Source organism: Mesoplodon densirostris, chromosome 20 (assembly GCF_025265405.1).
Source record: "Mesoplodon densirostris isolate mMesDen1 chromosome 20, mMesDen1 primary haplotype, whole genome shotgun sequence".
Lineage (NCBI taxonomy): Eukaryota > Metazoa > Chordata > Mammalia > Artiodactyla > Ziphiidae > Mesoplodon > Mesoplodon densirostris.
Genome location: NC_082680.1, coordinates 17,550,417 through 17,563,058, shown reverse-complemented (window position 1 = coordinate 17,563,058; position 12,642 = coordinate 17,550,417). Strand labels below are relative to the sequence as shown.

The window sequence follows — 12,642 nt, the reverse complement described above, 5'->3', positions numbered from 1 at the left end:
CAATAGTATCCAATAGGCATCTCAGGCTTAATAGTTGCAAAACTAAACTCCTGAGCATCCCCCCAAAATCTTGCTCCATGTGCCATCTTCCCTGCTTGAATTAATGGAAACTCCATTCTTCCTAGTCGTTCTAGCCAAAATTTTTGGACTTCTTCTCATTCTACGTACAATCCATCACAGATCCTCCTGTCACTGCTTCTGTCAGAATTTGATCACTCCTTGCCACCTGCAGTGCTACCACCCAGGTCAGTTGCCTCCTAAGTCACCTCTCTGCCTCCAGCTTTGCCTCCCTGCCATCCGCTCCCCATTCATCATTTAAGGAAGTGCTTTATACCATGATTCGGATCTTATCATAGTAACTCCCCATTTTTCTCCTTACAGTGGCCTCCAAGGCCTACACAGGCTGCTCCCTCATTACCTCGGACCTCACTTCCTGCCGTTCTCCCTCGCTCTGCTCCAGCCACACTGGCTACTTTACTGTTTCTCAAATACCAGGCAGTCTGCTGTCTCAGGGGTTTTGTGTGTGTTCTTTTCTCTGCCCGGAATGCTCTTCTCTTAGATATGCTGTGTATGTCGCTCACTATGTTATTTCTCAGTGAGGCCTACCCTTCCAACCTAATATATAAAGACTCACCTATTATATAAATAATATGTAACTTACTATGTAAGTAATAATCTAGTAGATAAATTATAACCCTTTCCCTTGGCATTCCCTATTCCTTCTTCCCTTAATCTGTTTTTATTTCCATAGCATTATCGTCTTCTAACATACCATATAATTTACTTTTTATTTTTCATTGTTTATCTGGATAAATAATCGTATTGATATTTACTTATTATTTGTTGTCTGTCTCCCCTAACTAGAACATAAACTCCAGGAAGGCTGGTGTCTTTATCTTTTTTATTCACTCATATATCCGCAGCACCTAGAACCCCTGTCAAATGAATTGATAGATAATATTTAAAGATGTGGAACTTAAAGCTTTTCTGTTTTTGTGACTTTTATCTACATATATATTCACTCATATGAAATGGTAGATATATACAAAGCTATTTATTATAGCATTGTAGCAAAAGATTGGAAACTACCTGCCTCTTTCAGTAACATACTAGTTAAATACCAGAAACTACCTCTTGCAGTAAGTTGCTGGTTAAATAAATTATGATGTAACTATAGAATGGGAAAACGTGCAGATGGAAAAAGACTAAGAAAGTTCTTTATGTACTAATATAGAATGATCTCCAAGATGCAGTAAATGAAAAAGAACACAACTTAGAACATTGTATATAGTATACTACCATTTGTTTAAAAAGATAGCCTATGCTAATTCTAGAAGGACCCACAGAACTAAAAACATTGGTTCCTCCAAGGAAAGGAACTACATAGCTAGGTGACAAGGGTGGGAGAAAGGGAGATTTTGTGTTGTATATTCTTTTGTGCCTTTTGAATTTTGAACAGGTGAATATATTGCCATATAAGATAAATGACTTAAAAAATGTTAAATACCATGGGACCAGGTGAACTTATCTAGGAGAGAATGTAGATAGAGACTGTAGAAGGGAAGGGAAGAGGGCTTCTCATCATAACCACGTAATGTAAATATTAACAAGAAAGTAATAAAATTATCGTTATTAAGCTTTGAGGACACTGATGTTCAGAAAGATTTAAGAGACTTACCTTATTAGGTCATTCAGCCAGTAAATTTCAGAGTTTGAATTTTCTGCTCTTTTCACAATGGTACACTTCCCTCAATCTTTCAAAGTTGTTTATATATTTCTAAAAGTTATTATGTATTTGCTATTTAGATCAGTTACTGATCTAAATAGCACAATTAATTTATGATATGAGTATGAATTTTGTGTTGAGAATAAACATAGTTTATATTCCTGAGGTCCTCTTAAGCTCATGTTTTCTAAATGGTTGTTTTAATTTGGATGATAATTTGTCTTGATGATTTTTTTTGGCTTTTTCAAGTTTATCTTTTCCTCATTCTAGTCTTTTGATTTTTTCAAATTTTATCGAGGTAAAAATCATGTAACATAAAATTAACCATTTTAAGCTGAACAATTCAGTGTCATTTAGTATATACACATGTTGTACAACCACTATCTCTGTCTATTTCCAAAACATTTTCATTACGCCAGAAGTAAACCCTGTACCTATTAAGTGTTTCCCCCCAGCCTCTGGTAACCATCAGTCTGCTTTTTCTCTCAGTGGATTTAACCATTCTGGCTATTTCATATAAAAAGAATCAGGCAATATGTGACTTTTTATGTTTGCCTTCTTTCATAATGTTTTTGAGGTTCATCCACATTGTAGCATCTGTCAGTACTTCATTCCTTGTTATGGCTGAATAATGTTCCATTGTAAGTATATACCACTATTTGTTTATCCAGTCATCTGCCCATAGCCATGTGAGCTTTTCCCACCCTTTGGGTATTGTGAATAATGCTGCTATGAATATGTGTGTACATGTATTTTTTTGTTTGAATACCAGTTTTCAGTTCTTTTGGGTATATACCTAGAGTGGAATTGCTATATATATAAATTATAGCCATCCTAGTGAGTATGAAGTGTTATCTATGTAATCACCTTTACCTTTACCTTAACCAGAATTCTTTATTTCTTTATATAGCTTTGAGTTGCTATCTAGTTCCTTGTCTTTTCAGCCTGAGGGGCTCCCTTTAGCATTTCTTGTAGGACAGGTCTGCTAGTAATGAATTCCCTTAGCTTTTGTTTATCTGAGAATGTCTTAATTTCTTCATTTTTGAAGGATACTTTTGCCACATACAGAATTCTTGGTTGACAGGTTTTTTCTTTCAGCACTTGAAGTATCCCACTTACTTCTTGCCTCTGTGAGTTCTGATGAGAAATCAGCTGCTAATCTTATTGGGGATCCCTTCTATGTGAAGAGCTGTTTCTCCTCTGCTGCTTTCAAGTATCTTTGGCTTTGGCTTTTGACACTTTGAATATGTGTCTTGGTGTGGGCGTTTTTGAGTTTGTTGTACTTGGACTTCATTGAGCTTTTCAGATGTGTAGACTCCTGTCTTTCCTCAAATTTGGTGTTTTCAACCATTATTTCTTTAAATATTCTTTCAACTCCTTTCTCTCTTTTCCTTCTGGAAGTCCCATAATGTATATATGAACTTGATAGTGTCCCCAGGTCCCTTAGGCTCTGTTCACTTTTCTTCATTCTTGTTTCTTTCTGTGCCTCAGACTGAATAATTTCAATTGTCCTCTCTTTAATTTTGTAGATTCTTTCCTCTGTCTGCCCAAATCTATTGTTGAACTTCTCTAGTCAGCTTTCATTCAGCTATTGTACTTTTAAGCTCCAGAATTTTTATTTGGTTCCTTTTACACTTTCTGTCTCTTTATTGATATTCTCATTTTGTTCATACATGGTTTTCCTGATTCCCTTTAGTTCTTTGTCCATGGTTTCCTTTAGCTCTTTAAGCATATTTACAACAATTAATTTAAAATCATTTTTTCTTTGGTCCAATGTCTTGGCTTCTTTAGGGATGGCTTCTGTTGTTTCTTTTTTTTTTTTTCTTCCTGTGAATGGGCCATATTTTCCTGATTCTTTGTATGCACTGTAATTTTTTGCTAAAAACTAGTCATTTTGAATATTATATGGTAACTCTGGAAATCACATTCTCCCCTACAGTTGTCCATTTGCAAAGTAGCTTGGATAAGTCACTAAACAAACAGAAAAGACTGTATTCCTTGTCGTGTGCAGTCACTTAAGACTCTGTTCCTTTACCTTAGGGGTTAGCCAGAGAACTGACAGAGATTTCCTTAAATGCCTGAAGCCAAGAAGAAAAAAATATAGTACTGTCCCAGTCTTTGCAGTTAAGCTGTGAGCTGGAGCACTCCTTCAACACTAAGCCAGGCTACCTAAGCCCCTTTATTTACCTTCACCTCCTGCTTTCACAGAGCTCACATATCTGCCAGAGGTGGTAACCTAGGGTCCTCTCAGGTCTGTTAAAGCATGTGTCAGTTCCTGGGCATATCCAATTTCCCAAGTATATGCAACAGCCCTGTGAGCCCCTATTCTCCCAGTAACCATTCTCTTCAGCCTTCTCCTTCCCAGGCTTTTGGATTCTGTCTGCCAGTCTCCTCTGTCGTCCCTTGCTCCAGGCTGGCATAGAGTGTGTATGTCTTTAAATGTTTTAATAGATGTCACTGTCACCAGTAAAGCCATTCTAGTGCAAGGGGAAAAGGGTGAAACAAAAGTCAGCCTCTGTGCTGGTCCTTCAGGGAATCACCAGACAGGTCAAATCACATATCATGACAATTTGAGAACAAGGCACCCTTACTGAAAATCAGTTGACCACAGATATTTGGGGTTATTTCTGGACTCTCAGTATATATGTAGTTTTGATACTTTAAAGGCTTCAGATATTATCATCACTTTATTTTTGTTAAAAATGTAAGCTACTTCTTTTTACTCCACTTCTAACGATTAGGACACACTCCATTCAAGTCCCAGTGGTTCATTACAGAAGTGATTCTGGGAATAAGAATGGGGAGGGAGAAGAAATGGCCATACCCCTGTCTCTCTGCCACTTCCCCAGACTGTCTATCCCTCACTTCTGTTAAGAATGGATTGCTTTAAATAATTGCCATCAAAATGAATGCCCTGTTTTTCAATTTACAATTCTGTATTTACAAACACAAAGAGTTTAATCTGTACAAAACAATTACTGTATGGTTTTGAATTTGCCCTGTCTTTCCAAACATGAGATCCCCATTTTGAAAAATCTAAAGGTTCAGATGGAGAACACTGTATTCTGTCATTCTTTGATTTGCTTTTAATTTTAAGCTCCCTAAAAGTATTGACATTTTTGTTTACACTTTGTTTTAAAATATCCCATCCTCTTGTTTTTCACTTTTACCAGCATTAACCTGTCACCCTGACACAGAGATTGTTGCTGGGACAGCTGATCCAGCACAAACTGATACAGAACCAGAGCAGTGGCCAGTTTCCCTGGCAACAAGCTCTTCACATCAAGACAAACCCCTGCTGGCTCAGTCTCCCTAATTGAGTCAAACAGTCCTGTCAGGAAAACATGGCAGGGGGGATCAGATCACAAAGCAGAATCCAGAGTTGGAATGGCCATAAATGAATGTAAGGAAAGAGAAAAAGAAAAAGTGAAGAGAAATGACAGTGATGATTCTCCTTGAAAGTAAAGAGGGGTTATAATTGAAGTAGAACTAATGTGTATTGAAATTTGGTATTATTATTTCAATAACAAATTGATAATATTATTTTGATAATAAATCACTTAATCAGTAGTTGGCTTAAATGAAAATACTCTCTGGTTCTTTGCCCAGCTTTCCAGTGCCACCTTGTTAGCTTCCCTTCCCCTGCTACCCCCAGTAGTAAGGTCAGAATTTGTGAAGCCTAAGCTCTCAGCCCTCTGCTTGTTCTCTGTTTACTTTGTCTCTCAATTTTGTTCATCTTGCTGAGGAGAACACGTCAAGTAATGCAGCCCTTTGTATCCAAATTCGTATTATCAGAGATACATTGTGCTTATTTCAAGTAACTTTCCTGTTTAATTGAAGTTATAGCAGTGGCAATAAACATTGTGCTTATTTCAAGTAACTTTCCTGTTTAATTGAAGTTATAGCAGTGGCAATAATTTCAAATTACATAAATGAAATTCCAGAGTCCTTTCCAGGATCCTACCCCAAGCCCTGTGTTGGGCCTCCCAGAGCTCGGCTACAGTCATTGTACTTCCTCCTGTTGTTCTGGCAGCCTTACCGTGGCAGGAACAAGTAAAAATACATGACTGTTGGCTTATTAGACATATTTATTTTGCATTGTCATTATAAAGACATGAATGACCTAATGCTGAAATATATTTAAGGAGAAATACATGTACAGGAGAAACTGTTTTTAGAGGGGGGTTTTTTTCTTCTTTTTTCTTAATGATCATACTTACTTTTAAAGTTTAAAAAATTCAGGCCTGAAGTAAGAATTTTCAAGATGGAAACTTTTAGATTTATGTTTATTGTAGCATTTTTCTTTAGCTTCGTGCTGATATGACAGTGTTTTAAAAATATTTTCACCTGTCATTGCTAATAATAGCAACATTACCCAGTGGAAAAAATTTGAGTGAATTTTACATTTCATTTGGAGAAAGGAGGTTTCAGAAGGTACCCTGGAAATATATACTTACAAGATATATTGCTGATGCTCAATCTACTTATTTCTAGTAAGTATAGATATTTATTTAAATCAATTTGACAATGCTAAATATATTTACCTATATTTTCCCAATATAGGGCATTACATTTGATGAATTCAGGTCATTTTTCCAGTTTTTGAACAACCTAGAAGACTTTGCAATAGCCTTGAATATGTATAATTTTGCAAGTCGCTCTATAGGGCAAGGTAAGTAACAAACTTTCAAAAACTAAAAGCAAACCATATTCCTACATTGTTTCTAGTGACTTTGACAACAAATTAACTAGATATATCATATTAGTCATCAATTTGCCTGAAAGTTTGGTGTATACTTCAACAGGAAATTTGTTTTCCCTAAGCTAAGTTTAGGAAAACATGCTACATTTTTGTATTAAATTTATGATTGCCCTTCACTGCATATTATGGGAAAAGCTAATGACGTTTGTAAAGGTTTAAAGAGGAAGAAACCTCATGGCTGCTTGGTAACCTTGAGGGATATGTGTCTCCCTATAGAAGAGCTAGCTGGCCGTGCCGCAGACATCACCACAGGGTGATATTCATATTATTTGTTTGTATTACTGATTTTACCCACACTCTCTGCTGGCTCAGAAACCTGAATTTTGTCAACAGAGCCACCTCTTAGCTATGGACTTACATTAGCCAAGTTTTAAGAATGATATATGAAAATGACAGTCGATTTTGCTTGATTTACCAAAAAATACAACTGCCATAGAATTCTGAATGCTGTTGTCCTCAGGACCAGCTCATTCTTTCCCTGTAGGTAGACTAACAAGTCAAGTCCTTTTCCCAGGACTCTGTGGCTATGCCCACCTTCTCTTCCCTCGTGGCCATATTGTTTTTAAATATTCTTGCCATATGAGGACTTTCTGGTTATCTCTTTATGGTGATTTTACCTGTGTCTGCCATAATCTAATAAGTGCTAATCCCCCAGTTCAATCTCAGAGGACAGTCTTGTTATTTTATTACCAAATTCTAGGGAGAAGGCAAACTGGAGCCTCTAAGTGCTAATAATTCTCTTTCCCCAAAACACAGATAGTGAATCCCTCGCATAGCTTCATTCACTTACTCGTTGAGGAAAAGAAACCTAAAAACTGAAAATTTTTCATATTTCACCCTTTGACTGGTCTAGATATTCAAATAAGGCATCTTCTTAACACATTTTAGTGTTTTAAAACCAAAACCTTTGGGAGTCCTGCCTTAGCAGGCCAATGTCTTAGCAGGCCAATGTTTTACTGCCATGGTAAACCTACTAATCAACCTTAAAAAGAAAAAAAGTCAGTATCTGCTTAGCTGGTTCAGAATGGAAAGTTGCTCTTTTACTTTGTGGAACTGAATGAAACGAAATGAAAAAAATCACTCTTGCAGGTGCTAGGAATAGATCTGTCTCTCTCTCTCTTTTTTTTTTCTGTTGCCACTTCTAGTACCCTAATTCAGGTTATCACCTCTTAAAAAGAGCTATTGCTGTAGCCACCGCAGTGGTATTCCTGCCATTATCCACTCTCCTCTCTGATGTTTCCTGGACAACTCACAGAATAATCTTCCTAAAACAGATTAACCCTGACACACCTGCTATGGAAAACTCTTCAGTTCCCCAATTACCTGTTGAAGATCGTACAGGTTCCTCACCTCAAAGTCCCCGTGCAGAGCTTCCCCAGCTCCTGGGTGTCCAGGCTGCTCATTTTCTGAACATGCCTTGTGCTCCTGTGCCCCGCCCCACCTTTGTTCTTTCATGTCATCATCTGCCATTTCCTCTCATCTCTACAAGGTGAAATCCTTTATCCTTCAGGGCTGAACTTAGATACAAAGCAGCAGCCTTCCCTAATCGCTGTCTTCTCTCTCCTTTCCCTACTCCACGCTACCCCACAGGTAACCACTCATTTCCAAATTCTCACAGCACTTTGTTGCTGCTTTTTGTGTGGTCCTGTGTAATGATTATTTGGGCAGGTGTGTCATCTCCCATCTGAACTGTAAGTTCCTTGAGAACTTATTCGCCTTAATAACCTCTAAAGTATCTGTGGTTGATAGTAGGCCCTTTTAATTAAAACCGCAAAAAATTTTATGTTCCCTAAAGGATGGCATGATTAATGAGAAGTGATATGTTACATAAGACCATGACCCATGTTTAGAAAAAAAATCTTCTTTTATAACCTTGCTAGTAATTAACACATATTATAAAAATAATGTTAATGGTTGACTCCTTTTCTGTGTCATTTATCTAGATGAATTTAAACGTGCCGTCTATGTAGCCACTGGCCTCAGATTTTCACCACATTTAGTGAACACAGTCTTTAAGATTTTTGATGTTGACAAAGATGATCAATTAAGCTATAAAGAATTCATTGGAATTATGAAAGACAGACTCCATAGAGGATTCCGGGTAAACCTATAAATTTCAAGCCTATTGCTATCCTTTTTAAAAACTGAAAGAAAAAAATCCATCTAAGTTTCAGAAATAATTTATATAAGTTTTTAAGGATATAAACAGGAAATGTTATATTTGAAAAGAAAAAACATAAGGCCCTACTTATTTTCAAAAACAATTTGAAGGGATAAAAGGTGATGCTTTTTAAAATATAAAATCAGTGTGAATTTTAATAACTTATTTTCATATTCAATTAGTTTAATGTCTTCATCCCAGTTTGTGGGGGGGGAATGTTGCCAAATATTTTGATTCAGTCTGCACACTGGCTGTTTAAGACTTGCTAGTATACAAAGAAATATCACTATTTCTCATTTTATATGATGCAGATTTCCACTAGGCAACGTGAGGTTCTTAAGTCACTGCATATTCAGTACTTTTTATATGGAAAATGAGGTAAAAAATGTTTTTTTGTCTGTTGAACTGTTCTTTCTTTTTAACATCTTATACTGCAAAATAATTACAAGAAATTCAGTGATTTTTCTCAGAAATATGTTCTAAAAAATGAAATGTAGCATAAATCAATAAATGTTTACACATTTAATGTATTTGGATGTGCCACAAATGGAAAAAGAAAAAAAAATTATGATTAACAGCAAGAATATTCAATCTTCCCTCTTTGGTAACAGTACCCCTGAGCATTATACATTTAAAAAGAAAAATATATATATATATATGTACAAAAAAATCAAGATTCATCTGAGACAATGTTTTTAAAGATTTTTAATGGATTCTTAAAATCCCAACTTCTTGGTAAAGATACCATGTACTTAACTGCCACCTAGTGGTTAGTTATTAACATTTGCGGTGATGGCACAAATGCCTAAAAGGGCATGCGTTGAAAATCATTTTTTTCCTCAAATATTTTAGAATAGCAAGATCAAACTAAAATATTGGGTTGGCCTAAAAGTTCGTTCATGTTTTTCTTGTAAGATGTTACGAAAAATACAAACAAACTTTTTGGCCACCCCAATATAAAACTATGCTATAAACCCCTGACACTGTATTTCTCTCTTAGATTTTATGTATTTTTATTTTTGCCTTATTTATTGAATATCTATGACCCCATAACATTTTATTTACATTTGCACACTTTTAATCCTCTGTTCCACAGGGTTATAAAACAGTTCAGAAGTATCCCACTTTCAAATCCTGTCTGAAGAAGGAACTTCATAGCAGATAAGTATGTTAGCACCTCGGTTTGTCTAAATTTGTTCAGTAACAGTAAAAGAAGGGTCATAATTTATTTTTCTCTTACAACATTTAGGTAATAGCTGAAAGAAATAGAATTATAATTTATTTTTAATGTTTAGGTCACTAATTCAAGTTAAGAATTAGTCTTTTAATGATTTCATTTTAGACCATATAATTCAGTTTAAGAATAGTTATTATAACAAAGCATTAGTTTGCCACTATTAAGTTGTGATCTAAAAATGAACTGGAATAAATACTCATCTGACTGAAATTCTCATGAATGTTGTGATTGAAAAATTTTCTGGTTAACCTGTAGTTTTGTATCTGAGCAGATACAATATAATGAATCCAGATTGCATTTTTATAATCTAGGATCACTAGCATCTAAGGGATATTTGTAACTATTTTTTAGGATCATGATTCCAAACATCTGCTACAATAATAGCAACTAAATTTTTTTAGAGTTATTTTGGGTGCCTGGCACTATACTAGGTGTTCTTCTACACGTAGTATCTCATTTAATCCTTACAGATAGATATCCCATTTAACAGCAGAGAAAATAGAGACTTGGTGAGTCATTTACCCAAGATAACTTGCTAGTAAGTTGCAAACCAGGATTTGAGCAATTTGAGCCTCATTCTGTGTGATGACAAAACCATCTTAGTTATTATTTACTGCACCATCACCATGGAATGAAATAGTTGAGGAAGATACGGGAGATTTGTTCAGTTTGTATCAACCCAAAGAAGTATCTCAGACTTGTTGGTGACCTCCAAAATGAGAGATTTGTTTTTCCTTTTTTCTTCTTTTGTTTTGCTTCTTTCTTTTAAAAGTCAACTATAGCTATAAAATTTTGGTTGGTTGTGGGTTCTGATTAGGTCTCTGCAGTGAAGCTTTCATTCATTTACATGCTTACAAATACCTATTTTTTTGATATTTTTCTCAAGATTAAAACATTTATATTTGTCTATAGTGGTATTACCAAAGTGGTACATATGCATAGGATGTCAATGTATATTAGTTAAAAGACCAAAAGCTGTTTAGAAATAAGTATGAGAAATATCATAATAGATATGGTTAAATAGGTTCCTTAGGACTTACAGATCTTAATATGCCACTATTGATTTGTCTCTCTAAAAGAAAACAGCAGTATTTGGTATTTTGCAAAGTAGCTTTGAAGCCTAATATTTTATGGAACCCATTTAGGGAATTGCTGGTCTAAAATGTTTAGTGGTAAGTAGGCTTATTTACTTATCTAAGGTGGTAACTGTTGTGATTGAGCTAACAGAAAAAGTCAGGTCTTCCTAATCTCTATTTTGAGGAACTTTATATTGCCTTTATTATAAGACGTTAAACTAAACATTTAAAAAAATAGTAGGGGCCTCCCTGGTGGCGCAAGTGGTTGAGAGTCCGCCTGCCGATGCAGGGGATACGGGTTCGTGCCCCGGTCTGGGAGGATCCCATATGCCGCGGAGCGGCTGGGCCCGTGAGCCATGGCCGCTGAGCCTGCGCGTCCGGAGCCTGCGCGTCCGGAGCCTGTGCTCCGCAACGGGGGAGGCCACAACAGTGAGAGGCCCGCATACCGAAAAAAAAATAAATAAATAAAATAAAATAAAAAATAAAATAAAATAAAATAAAAAAATAGTAGGACTATACCATTTATATGTTCATATAGATAGTGTTTCCAACCAGCCTGTAATAGTGTCACATTGACATTATTGATTCTGTGTAGTAGTATATAGAACCATAGATAAAAATGACTACTTAGATTCTAGAACTTTGTAAAACTGAGGATTAGACAAGTTACTAAACAAAACACAGAACTTTTAAATTAAAGGAAACAGTTAATGATTAAGTCTTTGATTCTTATACTTTCTGTTGCGTGTTTTTATCATGTGCCTTACTGTTTCCTGTCATTATTATAATGATTAATGCTGTTACCTCCGAATTTCATCCTAAAAAATGTTACATTTATGTATTACATATATTTTTTTAATTAGGTACTTCTAAAGCAAAGTTTAAAGGATTATTATCTACTTGAAAGTGCAAGAAGCAAAAACTTCAGAGGGAGGAAGCAGGTCTGAGATCAGAACTTGTGTAAATGAAGGAAAAGGTGAAATGCTAATTATAATTTTTTCTTTAACTGAATTTTTGAATATAAGATGCATCTTCTTACTAATTACTAATGTTATGTGTTATCATGCATCTTCTTACTAATTACTAATGTTACGTGTTATCATGTTGAGCTTTTGCCTTGATTTACTGAACTCTCTGCACTTTTTCATTCCCTTCGGATTCTTCCAGTGACTATGTAAGAATATATTTTAATTTTTAAAAAGTTTTATTAGAAATTTGTCTCATTTCAAAATAATGTATGACTCCTGGAATCTAGATCACTTAAAAATGAACAGCAACATATTTTTGGTTTTAGACTGAACTTATTATCAAAAAATGAATATTCCTTGAGATTTATCTTAGGGCCCTTAGAATTGTTAATAGATCTCCAGGCTTTTAATTACATTGAAACAATTTTGAAACACAAATAGAAATTAAGCTACTATACAATATGATGGTTTACACTGTACTTTTAACTTTTAAAATTGTTTAATTAACATATATTGTTTGAATCATATAAAGATTTTTTTTAAGTTTTTGTTAATTTACCAAAGTCAACAGAATGTCTGATATTATTTTATGTGCACAGTAATTTATAATGTAGATTTTTTTTCTCAAAAAAAGTCATACATTAATGGTAGAAACAATGGTAGTTTTTGTAGCAGTAGTCACTGTTATTGTCATTATTGTTTTAAACATGGT

The 12,642-nt window shown here is 35.1% G+C and overlaps 1 protein-coding gene across 3 annotated transcripts in view; it reads left to right on the top strand.

The window, feature by feature from the left end:
- The window catches only part of MICU3 (mitochondrial calcium uptake family member 3), a 97,108-nt gene extending 85,165 nt beyond the window's left edge, over nucleotides 1-11,943 (top strand). For 2 of the 3 annotated variants that reach the window (XM_060085917.1, XM_060085916.1), the window contains exons 12-15: nucleotides 6,290-6,398; nucleotides 8,432-8,589; nucleotides 9,746-9,814; nucleotides 11,826-11,943. In XM_060085917.1, coding sequence (XP_059941900.1) covers nucleotides 6,290-6,398; nucleotides 8,432-8,589; nucleotides 9,746-9,814 — 336 coding nt within the window. In that variant the 3' untranslated portion in view covers nucleotides 11,826-11,943. Of the gene's footprint in view, nucleotides 1-6,289; nucleotides 6,399-8,431; nucleotides 8,590-8,960; nucleotides 9,028-9,745; nucleotides 9,815-11,825 lie in introns of those variants that run through there. The other variant, XM_060085915.1, reaches the window with a different exon arrangement.
- The last annotated feature ends 699 nt before the right edge of the window (nucleotides 11,944-12,642 follow it).